Source organism: Triturus cristatus, chromosome 5_1 (assembly GCF_964204655.1).
Source record: "Triturus cristatus chromosome 5_1, aTriCri1.1, whole genome shotgun sequence".
NCBI classification, from domain to species: Eukaryota; Metazoa; Chordata; class Amphibia; order Caudata; family Salamandridae; genus Triturus; species Triturus cristatus.
This window is the reverse complement of record NC_140587.1, coordinates 894,203,436-894,218,185: the sequence shown is the minus strand read 5'-3', so window position 1 is coordinate 894,218,185 and position 14,750 is coordinate 894,203,436. Positions and strand designations below refer to the sequence as shown.

General features: G+C 46.8%; 1 protein-coding gene across 2 annotated transcripts in view; it reads left to right on the top strand.

The window, feature by feature from the left end:
• LOC146831577 (cytidine monophosphate-N-acetylneuraminic acid hydroxylase-like) overlaps positions 1-14,750 on the top strand; it is a 567,547-nt gene that overhangs the window by 445,256 nt on the left and 107,541 nt on the right. For both annotated transcript variants that reach the window (XM_085605926.1, XM_085605925.1), the window contains one exon: positions 5,798-5,972. In XM_085605926.1, coding sequence (XP_085462052.1) covers positions 5,798-5,972 — 175 coding nt within the window. The remainder of the gene's footprint in view (positions 1-5,797; positions 5,973-14,750) is intronic.

The window sequence follows — 14,750 nt, the reverse complement described above, 5'->3', positions numbered from 1 at the left end:
TTGGAGTAGGAGCTGGGCCCAATTCCTCAGGCCACCAGCTAGGGGTCCATCTTAACATTGCTTCCCCGAACAGCATAATCTCCGATTTTCCAGCGTTAAGCTGGAGAAAGTTTTCACCCATCCAATCCGCAACTGATATTATGCACTCCGAAAAGGTGGTCTGAGTATTGGGGTATTTTTTGTCAAAAGAGAGAAGGAGCGGAGTGTCATCAGCATAGGAGATTGGAGTGAAACCTAGATTCCTCAGTAATCCTGCCAAGGGGGTGACGTACCTGAACTCGCAGCCATCTCTCCATCACCGCTTCTCGCCCACATCGAGTGAGTCTCTTCTGGGAACCTAGGAGCAACCAGGCTCCCCTGAGCCAATCACAACTCTGCAATGAAGCATTGTGATTGGTATGAGAGCCGTGGTTTGGGGCTCAGCCAGGGAATGGGGACCTGGGCATGTTCTCCATGCAGAGCAAGAGAAGTGTGCATGAATGTTTTGTCGGCCTGAGAGGGCAGGGTAAACATTCAAGCGCACTTTACAGCGTGCACTACCACTCCTCCTCCCCGCTGTCAGGGGAACCAAGCCCCGCCCTACCCTCGCCTGACCATACAAAAAATAAAATATTAATACCTTTGTGGGACTTGTCCCTTTTTGGCTGAAGTTCCCAAACATTTTGCTTTTCCCCTAGATCTTTTTTCTGACATGTGTTGCCAACTTAGATGCCTTGGACACTTTGCCACTGCTAAACAGTGTCAAAGTGCAAGTGCTCCCTGTGTAGAGTGTAATGGAGATTGGCTGTCCATTATTTGGTATGTTTGCTTTACTAGTAAAGTCCCTAGTAAAGTGCACTATGTGTGCCAAGGCTAGTAATGCAAATGCTACTGTTGGGCCTGCAGCACTTATTGTGCCACCCACTCAAGTAGCCTAGAGAATGGAACTCAGGCCTGCCATTGCAGGGCCTGCGCACAGTTTCTTCAACTGCCATGTTGTACTGGTAAGTGCACGCACTTACCAGACCCTGCCCTTCCCTTTGCGTACACATCAGGCACCCCTATGGTAGGTCTAGGGTACTCCCTGGACAGGGTGCAGTGCATGTGAAAACTGAAACATGTCCCAAGGTGTATACCATGTCCTGGCAGTGGAATAATCTTCATTTCTTTTTCACTGCTGAAAGGCCATATTGCCCATTAGAATAGAATGGAAAGGCATTGTAATGTGTTTTCCAGCCTATCTTCCCAAAGGCTGAAGATGGAAAGGTGAAGTTTAGTAAGCCTGAACTCACCTTGCAAAAACACATATTTTTATAAAGATGGTTTTTGCATTATGTGTTTGTAAGCCACTCTTTCAGAAGTGGCTGGGTTTTTGTGCTTTAAACATTTCTGTGTGTCTCTGCCTGGTTGTGGATTGACTGGCTGGATTTGAAATCGATAGGATCTAGGAAATGTCTTGACCCAGGGGAGGAGGTGAAACAGCACAGGCTGACCTGCATCTGGAGTGTGTAGGGGGAGGAGTAGGCCTAGAGGTGAAGAGGCTGATGCTATAAAACAATTCGACCATCTCCTGCTGAGTGATTGAGAATCCAGACCCCCACTAATCAAACAAAGAAGGTGTCAGTGGTAGGGAGTCACCCAGAACTGGTTTGTGCAGGGGTCAGTGCCCCCTGTAACACAAAGACTTCAAAGCCATTTAGGGGTATAACTATGCGAGCTGAAGCCCTTGAACTTTGGAGAATGGCTTGATCAAGTGTGCACAAGACTGGAGCTACTTCGTGGATCAAGAGGAACATTTGCCAAGGAAGAAGCAACTGAAGAGACTGATGGATAGTGCTGCTCTTGCTGTGTGATCTGGGGCTGGCCTGCAGTTTGCTGTTTCAACTAAGGAGAGGCTGAAGGGACTTTGCTGTGTGCTGTGTCCCCCTGCTTGAAGGACTTTTCTTTGTGCTGTGTCCTGAAGTAACTCTCCCCAAAGTCCAGAGGTGTGCTGGCTCCCTGTTTGGAAACACAGGAACACAAAAGTCTCCAGAGAAGACTCATAGATACGCTGTGGGTGCTTGTGCTCTGTCTAGTCTGTGCCCTGTGATCTTGGGCACCTGGAGTTCCAAACGAGACTCAGAGACATGGTGTGCGTGTGCTCTGTGTAGCCTGGGTCCTTTGAGAGGATCGTCCTGTAAACGTGTGTACTGAGGACTAAGTAATTCTTGGCGACGCAGTGTGCATGTGCTTGGGGGCAGCCTGAGACTTTCATGTGGATTGGCCCATGATCGTGTACACCAGAAGAACAAGTGTGTCTCAGCGACACTGTGTGCGTGTGCTGTTTGCAGCCCGAGACCCTCGCTGGAGGTGCCCTGTGATCGGGGGCACCGGAAAATAAAGTGTGTCTCAGCGACACTGTGTGTGTGTACTTTCTACTGCCTGAGACCTGCACAAGAGGTGCCCTGTGATCGGGGGCACTGGAAGATAAAGTGTGTTTCAGCGACGCTATGTGCGTGTACTTTCTATCGGCTGAGACCTGTGCAAGTTGTGCCCTGTGATCGTGGGCACCAGAAGATCAAGTGTGTCTCAGCAATGCTGCGTGCGTGTGCCGTGTGCAGCTCGAGACCCTCGTGAGGATTTGTCTAGTTGTCATGCACCCGGAGTTCCTGTGAGTCTTATTGACTCTGAGTGCAGGTGTTATGTGCAGCCTGGGATCTTTCCATTTCGCTGAAATTCAGAGAAATTGCATCGGAGGCCTAAGTCACTGGACGAGGAGAGGAGAGTGGGTTTGTGCCCCCCAGGTTACGTGTGTCGACTCCTGGGCCGGGGCGCGGGCTCGGAGGGAGCAGCTCTCGGCCTTTCTCTCTGTCCTGCAGCGGGAGCCTCTGATTTAGCTCGGTTTGAGGCCCGTGTGCCAAAGGAGTGGCAGCACCGGGGCCTGAGTGCAAAGCTGCATTTACTGTGTTCTATATTACCCGTGTGGGGAGGCAACTGTGGCTGGAGACTAATCGCAAGCCAGCACGAGTGGTGGAGAGACTGCCGGAGGCACCGTGAACAGTGCCGGAGTAACTTATGTATTGCATTACTTCTGCATAACGGAGTATCTGATGATTGTATAACGCATTGCTTTATTTCTGTACAACGGACTGCCTGTTTTGTCGTATTGCCCATTGCATTAGTTTGCCTAACGAACTGCCTGATAGGAGTGTTACACATTGCACTAGGTTTGCATAACGAACTGCCTGATAGATATGTTACGCCTTGTCTTGGTCCGGCATCACGATCTGCCGGATTATCGTATTACACATTGCATTAGTGTTGCATACCAAACTGCCAGATATATGTGTTCCGCATTGCATTAGTTTTGCATAACAAACTGCTTGATAACTGTATTACACGTTGCATCGCTTTTTCCTCACAGAGTACCTGAAAGGGGACCGTACGCATTGCATTACGGGGGCCTAGCAGTTTACCACGTTGTTGCTTTACGCATTGCATTGCAGTGACAGTACAAATCGCCAGATAGCCATATTATGATCTGCATTATTCCTATGTTGTGAAGTACCTGATTCTTGCATAACAAACTGCATATTACGACATTAGGATTACGTAGGATTGTTTAGTTTAGCTCAATAATAATAGGCCAGCGGGAGTATTATCCCGACGCATATGTTGGTTTAGTATTTTGTGGTCGCATCGTATATCTGTTTATAAACATATACTTGTTTTTCTACGAAACTCGTGTGGAGTCTATTTGTGGTGTCATCATTGGATTGCTGTGAGCGTATTTGCAAATACTTTACACATTGGCATTGAAGATAAGCCTGGCTGCTCGTGCCAAGCTACAAAGTGGGTAGAGCGGGGACTATCTCTAGAGGCGACCTGTCTTTCCCCTAACGTTGGGGCTCGTGGGTCCCTGTTTGGCCTACGGTACCTACCTCAGCCAACCAGGGATCCTGGGAATTCTAACAACCTTTGATTATTATCATTTTATGTTTTCGTTTACACTGCTCCGTGTGCATCGGGTGACGCCCCTTTGCCTTAGCTGAGGAGTCGCCACTGAATACGGTGGATTTCTGCCTTTTCACAGCACTGGTGCACAATATGCTGCCTAGCGCCAATGTAGGTACTCTTGCACCATGGTGCAAGGGTGCCTGTGTTGCAGGCTGGATTGTTTTTGGGCACATACAAAGAGGAAAAAATTAGGATAAATAAAGATGATTCTCTTTGTTACGCCTCCCCTGGAAAGGCGTAGCATCTTTGCACATTCCCAGGTGTACCAGTAATGGTAAATCTGTGATTGCATCAAAATACATGGGTTTTTTGTGGGTTAATCTTAGCACCACCCATGGAATGGCTCCCTAGGGCAGAGTAATGCAATGCGGTGATTTGCCCTGCGTTGTGTTGCTGAATTTATAAAGCCAACCAGGGCCACACAAGGGGGTTGATAAATTTCATCCCGAGGGTTGCACCACTTTTGCACCCATTGCATGGTGCAAAAGCGACGCAACCCCTTAAATAATATGACCACATATGTCTTAGACAACGTACAAAGAGGAAAATAGAATTAGCATTCTATTATAACGAAGGCAGAAAATGCAGGCAGACAATGCAAAAAAACCTCATTGCAAAAAAAAGGGGACATTCAATTTAACTTTAAATTTTTTTCTGCCTCCAAAAATGTCCACCCCCAAGCAAATTGCACTATTTTTCTGTAAACTAGTAAACAAGGTAGCAATGGCAGCTGCTAGGAAACCATGGCGGGGGCGTGCGGAGCATGGGGGGGATGAGAAAATAAAAAAAATGTAGAAAGGATAAAGCAAACCTACCCGCCGGCCGTGTCCCAGCCGCAGCCTCTCCACCGCCTCTCCTCCTTGCAAGAAAACACCCGGGCTCCCAGGCTCCCTAAACCAATGACAACACTGAAATTCAGCATTATGATTGGTTCCCCTAAGTTCCCCTAAGCCAATCACAGCTTTGCAGTGCTGTGCATGGTCTGAGCACCATGGTTCGGCCCTCAGACAGGGACGGGGAGCCTGTGCATGTTCCCCACCAGTCTTTTGTAATGCAGCCTGGTGGGGAACATGCAAAGTGCGCATGAATGTTTGGCCAACCCTAGACGGCTGGTCAAACATTCATGCACACTTTGAGTGTACTCACCACTCCTCCCCTGGCTTTGTCCAGCCCCGCCCCTAGGAAGGAAAAATAAAATGATAGTAGCGCTTCGTTATTATCATTTTTGTTTTCCTCTGCACTGCTCATAAAGCAGTAAGCGAGACGCCCCACCAACTTAGCGGAGGAGCCGCCTCTGCAAGGTAGGCACAAAAAAATTGTTGCCACCAAATAATGCACAGAGCAACAAAAGTTCAGAATTCATCAATATTTAAGGAAGAAGTTCTTGTTGATAAAATGGAGGAAACGCATCTTTCTGTTTTTTCCTTATCTCCATCATATGAGACATGATTTTTTTTCAATCCTGAATTAAGAGATCCCAGCCACCAACATGGACAATCCGACACCATCATATCCATCACTGACGTATGCGATTATCTATGCAAGGTATTTAAAAAAAAAATTCCGATCTATACTGAAGGATAGGTGTATTTTCTATTCAAAATTAAGGTCCTGTCAAACACATTGTGAAAAATAAAATTCTTAGGCTTCACTCTATGGACAAAGCACTCTTATCAGGTGTGGTATAGTGCCCCTGCTGCTTTGCCACTGGTAGTGAAGCTCTGAGTTTGTTTGACTGTGAAAATTCCTTTATTCTTATTTGTTCTTCCCATTTGCTAAACTAGATTTTTATTTAACTCTCTTTCTTAAACATGTATTTCAGCAAAAGTATTACCGAGCCTCCGAAGGGAACGAAGGTTTTCAAGGACTCGTGGGATTTTGACATTTACATAAATGCCTTCCGTGCTTCGCTTGACGATGTGATATTTCAGAACCCTTTATGGAAGGAAGAGTACTTCACGTGGGCTGGATTTACCAATTACAACCTTGTGGTCAGAGTATGTTATTTCACAACACTGTTCTGTTAATTGTATTTTCATAAAGATGAATGTACATATATTCAGACGTATCTCATTTAGTCGGTCGCAAAGGAAGTCATGTTGATGGTGAGAATGAATTTCAGTTTTTCAAGCCTCCACTCTCAACCGCCCCTTCTTAGAGTAAGGAAAAACTGAAAGCATGGCTTTTTCCAAATTAAGGGGCTGATTAGGATGTCGGGGAAACCGCCACCAATAAAGTTTGTCGGTGGCGGTCTCCCCACCATTCTAAGCAGCTTTCCCGCCCGCCCGCCCACCAGGCACAGTCATAGGGATGAGGATGGTACCTCCCCGCCAACCTTTCCATGGCGGTTCACCCGCCATGGAAAGGCTGGCGGGGGTGGACATTGGGGACCCGTAGCTGGCGCCTCTTCACCCGGGCCCTTTTCTTTGGGTGTGGAGGGGCACCTACGGTGCCCCCCAACAGATCCCTTTACCAAGTGACAGGCACTGCATGGTGCCTGTCACATAGTACAGGGATGTGTTATACATTCCTTTTTCCATTGCGGCGGGTGCTGCAGCCAGCAGCACCTGCCACAACGGAAAATCTATACAATGCGACCGACACCATGGCGGTCGCATTGCAATTTGGCCTGTGGGACCCCTGACACTATGTCGGGCGGTCCCCTTCTCTGTTAGGGTGGGGGGCGGACACGAGTCTGCCTGCCATCCTAGTAAACAGAAAGATCCACCCGGGGGAGATTGCAATTAAATGAAGGTTGATCAAAGGACAAGTGTGTTCCTACAGTGGCAGGGAGCACATCGTGTTTCTTAAATACCCCTCACACGCCAAAAGAACCCTTGGTGTCATGCTTCATCATAGGGGTCTTCGCACACATCTATGGGATGCAGCGTGCTACTACCGACGAGTACGTGGGAGCACTGAAATAATCACTATGTGTGGTGTGTTTGAGAGGTAGTGAGAGATAGGGTCAGGAGTGAGTGGTGAGTGAATACTTAAAAAATATCTGGCACCATAGGAGTAAAAAAATGTAATAAGCCTTGGTGCTGATATTATTAAAAAGTGTGGAGTGGAGGTGTGTTGTATTAATGTACAAAACCTCACATGTGTGGTCTGACAATGTCAAATATCAGTTTTATGTGTAGACCGAGGCTACAAAAGGAGGGGACGCAATGGCCTCAGTATTCAAAAGTAAAGGCACCGACGGAGCCGCGAGTGGACTTTCAGACGAGGCAGCATCTGGGTGATTAGTGCTATGTGCACAGGGTCCCTCTCGTCCACAGGCTCATGAGGCAATTGGCTTCTATGACTACAAATTGTTAATTAAGGAATTTCCTATACTTTTGAATACTGAGACCATTGCGTCCCCCCCTTTTGTAGCCTCAGTCTACACATAAAACTGATATTTGACATTGTCAGACCACACATTTGAGTAGGGTAGGGATCTGTGTACCTGTCCTGAAGAAGAAGCAGCACGCTTCGAAAAATTTTGACACACACAGGAGGTTTTGTACATTAATACAACACACCTCCACTCCACACTTTTTAATAATATCAGCACCAAGGCTTTAAAATTTGTTACTCCTATAGTGCCAGATATTCACTCACCACTCACTCCTGACCCTACCTCTCACTACCACTCAAACACACCACACATAGTGATTATATCAGTGCTCCCACGTATCTGTCGGTAGTAGCACGCCGCATCGCGTAGAGGGGTGCGAAGACCCCAATGATGAAGCATGACACCAAGGGCCCTTTTGGTGTGTGAGGGGTATTTAAGAAACACACTGTGCTCCCTGCCACTGTAGGAACACACTTGTCCTTTGATCAACCTTCATTTAATTGCAATCTCCCCGGGGTGGGTCTTTCTGTTTACTAGCAATTATAAAGGAAGGCGTATCCACCCCAGGTGTTCATGTAGAACACCAACTCTCCACTCCCTCCTTTGTTTTCTTCTATGCCTGCCATCCTAATTAGGCCCTAAGTTGTATTTTGAGCAGTTTGAATTCATAGGTTGAGTTCCTTAGCTATGGTACCAACGTGTTTTAAATAAAGTCCTTTGCATTGAATTAAGATAATATCTACTTAAGCTTAAATGTTCAAAATTAATCAGATGTGCTCATTTCGTTCAGTGCACTAAGATCTAGGTCAAAAAATGTATCACAAAATATTTTTGCAGGAAGTGATTTGGTGAAATGCTTATTTTATTACACTGAAATGCCTCTATACAGCTTTTTATGCAGAAATAAAACCATGAACGTATTCTCACACAGGTTACAGCATTGGTTCATCAGAAATATATTGTTGCTGTAGATAAATATGTGCCATTGAAATACCTTTATTATACTGCTGCCTAAATGCCTGTGCCTCAAAACCGTGGCCAGTGAACAGTCAGCAGGAGCACAGAAAAACTATATGCACAGCACTCCTCTTTAACAGACACTGACATACATAAAATATGTAACCTCTGTCTGCAGGAAGAATGTGCTTTATTTCCTTGGTCTACATATATTCACAGTAGTTACCGTAGAACAGGTGTAACCACTCTCTTGCTGGCTTACTGTATTTCGTTTTTTAAGAACCGTACGTTTTTTAATATTCTCCTTTTATTGGGCTTTGATAACAACATTCTAATGGTACATTTACCCAGTTACATTCAACGTTATCCCCGTGACTAGTTGAGGTTACATGCCAAAGCTGTACTATTACAGTACCTGCAGCTAAAGGTTTGTACAATCTAGCTATTTACATGAAGTTCGGCACTTGGGAGGACCCTTCTCCTGCACCATTGTTATATCTATTACCAGGTGGAGTTCAGGAGTTCCTCTACCGCCAATTCGAAGCTATACCAGTGGCGGCTCCTCAGCTAAGGTGGAGGAGCGTCGCTCCACAGCTTCGCAACAGTAAAATAAAGAAAAAACAAAATGATAATAACTTGAGGTTTTTATCATTTTTTCCCTTCTGCTGCAGCTTTGTGGGAAGGGCTGCTCTGCTGGCAGAGCAGGGGAGGAGTGGTTTGAACTCCTTAAGTGTACATGAATATTTGTCTGAACAGTCATGCGCACTTTGCATGTTCTCCACCCAGGCTGCATTACAGCCTAGGTGGAGAACATGGCCAGGCTCCCATTCCCTGGCTGTGCACCGAACCACGGCGCTCAGACCAATCACAGCACTGCATTGCAGCGTTGTGATTGGCTCAGGGGAGCCTCAGTCTGGGTGCTTCCTGGAACACCAGCCAGGAGAGAAGATGGCAGGATGACGGAGGAGGGCGCGGTGAGGGGGTAAGGTTTTTTTTTTACACCGCTTGTCTTCACACACCCACCGCGCCCCACACCTCCTGCCTCACCACTTCGATCCGTGCTGGCCGCTCCTTAGTTACACATGTAAATAGGGGCATTGCAATCCTTTCCAGGGTGCATGGTATCAGCAGTCAGTTCCTTGGATGCATCCATCTCCCTGTGAGTGCCAGTGAGAAGTTGGCCTGGCATATGCTGGTCACTAGTTATAGTGGCCACCTTGCACCAGTCCAATTCGACTCTTATGGTAGATAGGTTTAAGACAACCTTTTAAAGAAAGCTATCCTGGTGGTAGCTGTTGAGAGCAGCCTTCAGGCTAAGTCTCTGAGGAAGGGAAAGCAGCTTGTTTTACCTTATAATATCTTGAATTACCAGATGAAAGGACACCACACAGGTATATATATCAAATATATATGTATTTATTTCTAGACACACTCTATTAATCTCTTTATGAGATTAGAAGCCAGGAACACATTCAAATATCAACGTTTCACAATAAGTTAAGCACAAATATGGTTGGGGCCCTAGGGGCGTACCAGACCATATACTAAAAAAGAGGTTTAGGAAAGTCGACTTGCAGAATGACAAGGCCTAGGACCTGTAGAATCGCTGGGGCTTCACTAATACAGTAAAAGCAGGTAAGTAAAAGACCCGCGGGAGACGCATGCAGGGTGAGAACACAGCCGCGGGTTCCCTATTGATTACAATAGAGCAAGTCGCGGTTTGATTTTTAAAGTTTTAGGATACTTCGAGGAAGTCTACAAGCAAGCCACCTACAAGGTAAGTAATTCGAGGGCCAACAAACTAGGGCACCGGAGTGCACGAGTTACCTCACCCAGGGAAGCCGGGTGCATAGGTGACTTTTGGTGTCGGGTCGCGTTGCTGTTTTCTATGGAGACCAAAGAAGATTTGCTGCTTGCAAAGACTGAAGAAGTGTCCGGTGGAATCCAAGCCTGGATTCAAGATGCAGATGGCATGAAAATTGAAGGGACAGTGTTCACAGTCACTTGCCAGTGACCTGGGGCCAGGAAGATGGATGCCCACGGAAGTCCGGAGATTTCAGGTGATCAAGGGTGTTTTGACTCTTCGTTCACGAGGTCCAGGAGAGATCGACGATAACCAGCGGCTGTATTCGGAGTGTCCCACAATGTCTGCAGCTGACTGCAGTATCAGCAACCGGATTGGAGCCAACAAGCCTTGGCAACAGCAAGTCTTGTGGAAAGTAAATTTAGCCAATGGTGCAGACCAGCAAGATCTGAGGGACTCACCCAGCGAGGTTGAGTGAGGGCAGGCCAGGAGCAACCAGGGGAGCTCTTTGAGTTGATAAGAAAGTCTTCGGGGGACCCACAAGCCAACAGGCAAGGGATAGCAAAGACGCCTCTTGAGGAAATGCTTCACAGAAGCCCACGGTCACTCGGGACAGGGTAGGCCTCTGATTTTCGCTGCAAAACCTGCTGGGGGCTTGGGCCATAAATGGTCCGATGCACAAGATCGTAGAACATCGTGAAGGGGTTGCACTTGACAATAGTGCACGGTACGTGGGTATTGCTGTTCCTCGTCACTCGTGGGGTCCACTCGCCTCAGCACTGCTCGGGACTCACAATGGCTGTTGAGAAATCAGGAAATCTACTTCCAGGGCTGCAGGGACTTCGGACTCCAGCGGGAGCGGGAAAGTTTGCGACTGTTGATTAGAGTTTTTGGTGCCTGCCAAGCAGGGGAGTCACTTCTTGACTCCAAGGGAGATTCTTCTGTCTTCCAAAGGTAGTGGAATGCCGAAGGGCCAGGATTCTTCTTTGCAGAGAGTCGTCCAGGATTATCTACTTTGCAATGGCAAGGTTTCCTATCTTATACTGAAGATAGGGGAGGGACTAGCTCTATGACCACTCCTCTGGGAGGGTCAGGTTAAGGGGTGGTTACACCCACTTCCCTTTGTCCAGTTTTGTGCCACAGCAGGGACAGGTAGCCCCTGAACCGGTTTGAGCTGGCATATGCACAGAGGAGCCTACTGCTCCCCCAGTGCAGGACTTCAAAGCACTCTAGAAGTGCACCCACCCAGCCCCAATACACTAAATCCTGTCTGGAAGGTGGTGACACCTCCCTGTGACAGGATGCCTATTGTTGGGCCTCCTCCACTGCGAGTTTCAGTCAGCAGCAGGAGGGCAGCCTAGTGTCTGTGCTGGTGGCATCCATTTTGTGATGCCAGGGCTCTTTCAGATTTATACCGTGTTACCACAGTAGGTACATGTCGTCCCCTCTGGAAGGGTGGGATCATACTCCCACACCAGTTACTGGTGTGGGGGTATGATTCCAAGTTGTTTGATACCAAACACAACATGTTTTGATGCAGTCATTCCAAAGTTAGCATTTACCGGTAGGTTATAATGCACTTAAGAGTATATGGTTTAACCGCATCCCCAAACAGCCACAGGGAATAGACCCTGCCAACTGCAGAGGGGTCCTGCTCATGCAGAGGCACCCCCTCACATTGTACACCAAGCAACCTGCCCTCAAGATTGATAGGGCCTGCCATAGGGCTGGCTGATAGGTTTATATGTGTGTGTATGGTGAGGTATAGGAACCTATACCTCTGTGAGGATTGCTAACACTACCTCACCCAGGCTGCAGTAGCAGGCCTGTGGTGTCAGATTGAGTCTGCTTCCCAGGGGTGGCATAACACATGCTTCAGCCCTGGTAGGCATGTGAATTGCCTATGCCCTAGGTACCTAAGGTACCATATACTAGGGGCTCATATGGTACCACAGTATCCAATCGCTAGTGCATGTAATATGCACACCAAGTCTTTTAGAGAGAACAGAGAGTCTGGGGTCCTGATTAGCAGGGACCCAGCCAGACTATAGCCAGAAACCAGTGTATACATCAGAAAAAATGTGGGGGCAACAAAAGTGCAGATCCTACTGTCCTACAATGCCCAACCACCTAATTCATTTCCCTCATCTGGCAATAAAGTGAGCCGGCCCCCAATGTTCTAGCTGCCATCAGTGACCAATATTCCTCAAATTGTAACTGGCAGTACACGTAGGTGCCGATTCATAAAGGTAAACTTACACTTTTGTATAAGTTTATATTTTTCGATATTTACAAAGGAAAACATAGGCTACAAGTAGCAAAGTTAGACTTTTGGTTTAAGTTTACCTTTGTAAATACCGAAAAGTAGTAAACTTACACAAAAGTTTAAGTTTACCTTTGTGAATCGGGCCCCATGTCTTTTAGCAAGAAGTTCACTCATGGATAGGCATGTCTTCGACAGTGTATTGCTACTCCTATCTTTTGCAAGTAGTAACATCATCACCGTGATCTTACGCCTACTAGCTGAGACCTCTTTGACATAGCCCAAAAGAGCCTCTATGGGTGTTCTTAGCACCGTGTCACTGATTACTTCATCAATGCAGTCATGAACTGAAGTCCAAAACCTAGCCACTTCAGAGCATTGCCAAGCAAAGTGAGTGCAAGAAGTATGTCAGTTTTGTGTCACAACGCAGACAGCATACATCGGTCAAAAGTCCCATTTTGTGCAGTTTAATGGGTGTGAGGTATATTCTGTGTAAACATTTGATATATATCAAACACAATCTATAATTAGGTGAGAGTATGCCTGTCTGATCACAGAAGTAGTGCCAGTCCTCGTCCGTTACTGCAGAATCTAGATCAGTCTGCCACTCAAGTTTTGATCTAGCCTTGGTCTCAAGGACTTTATTTTGCAACTCTGTGACTAGTCATCTGGGGGATGCAAAGCTTACAATGCAGTCTATTGCTGGTAAACTTGGAGGATCTTGGGGAAATGTGCTATGTCGTTTTTTTCATATGCTGTGCAGTTGACACTAAAGGAGCAAGTCAAGTCGCGTGCAGTCCATTGTGTTTTGGATATCATACAGTATAAGTAATGTACCAGAAGAGTACATGTCCCTCATCACTTCCAACCTCATATGCCTCAGTTGTTGTAGGGATCCCTTGTCTGTTGTAAGAGGCAATATCGGATTCTGCATCAGCTACAAACAAGCAGTCTAGTTGATTCCTGCAGTGCCAAGATACCCCTTTGGGGGTAATTTATTGCGCTATATCAAGTTTTTGTAACATAACATAACATTCTTTACCATGGCCACACCACGCATTTTACGGAACAGATCTCACCACTAAAGCGGGATAGAGGAGTGCAAATTGCTGTGCCTAATGGGCAGAGATCAGCACTGTCAGCTTCACTGCAACATGTGGCTGGTACAACTTTGGATAAACCCATTGATGGATATATTTGACCTGTGCACAGTTACAGTATAATTCAAAGTGAGGTGTACACAGTCCACCTTGCTCAAACAATAGGGTCAGCCCTTCCTACAGGGAAACATCCTTTACCACGCAACCATTACAACACGGTATGGTTACATCGTGGTTTTTACAACGAAAGTTGTTACACCGACTTGCACTGGAGGGCGCTCTAGACTAAGGAATAGTGTGAATTACTATTCCAACACCTTCCCTACTGTACGTACACTGGAGTTGGAATAGTAATTCACACTATTCCTAAATCCAGCGCCCTCCAACGCAAGTCGATGTAACGACTTGTGTTGTCAAAACCGCGATGTAATATACCGCGTTGTGATGGTAGGCGTTGTATCATCATACATCCCTCTTGTCAATTAGACATGGCTATTAACAAAAAGGTAAAGGAATTTAGGAAATACGACCATCTTTATAATGGCAATTCCCCTCGCTATAGACAGGGGCATCCTGTAGTAGACCAGCACATGCTTCTCAAGCAACACAATCAGCACTGCCATAATTCTCCTGCCATATCACCCCTGCTGACCCAGATCCCCAAATATTTGAATGCAGAGGCACTTGATTTTAGTGAACGGGAACTTAGAGCCCCATTACGATGGCGGTAAAACCGCCACCGGCAGCCTGTTGGTGGCAGTCTCACTGCCATTGGAAGCATTTTTCCACCCACCATATTAGGATGGTGGGCAGAGGGGTGGTAGTCAGAGAGACTGACCGCTGAGGATCCAACGGGATCATCCCCGATACGATGGCGGTCAGACGTAAGTCTGACCGCCATCATAATCAGCCCCTTAGTTACAAAACAGCGTAGTCGCAGTCGTTGGAAAAATAACTGATTTAGACCAATTAAGGATAATTCCAGTGAGACAACCTAATAGGAAGACCTCCAGCAGCATGGGTGCGAGGTTACTCATGTACTTTCACATACGTAGTCACATCATCTGCGTGCATCACCACCACTAAACTCCAGGCCAAAATAATTTAGTCCGTGTGCAGCATGATGTTGTTGCAGAGATGCAGCAAGTTGTTCCATAAATCCACATTTGTAAAGCACGAACAATCACCCGTAAGGGCCCCTAGCCGCTGGGGGCCATCGGGAAGATTAAGCAAGCTATTGCCCAGAGTCACATGGTGCAGGGATAATCTGCCGCCGCGGATCGAACCGTGATCGCCAGATTCTGGAGT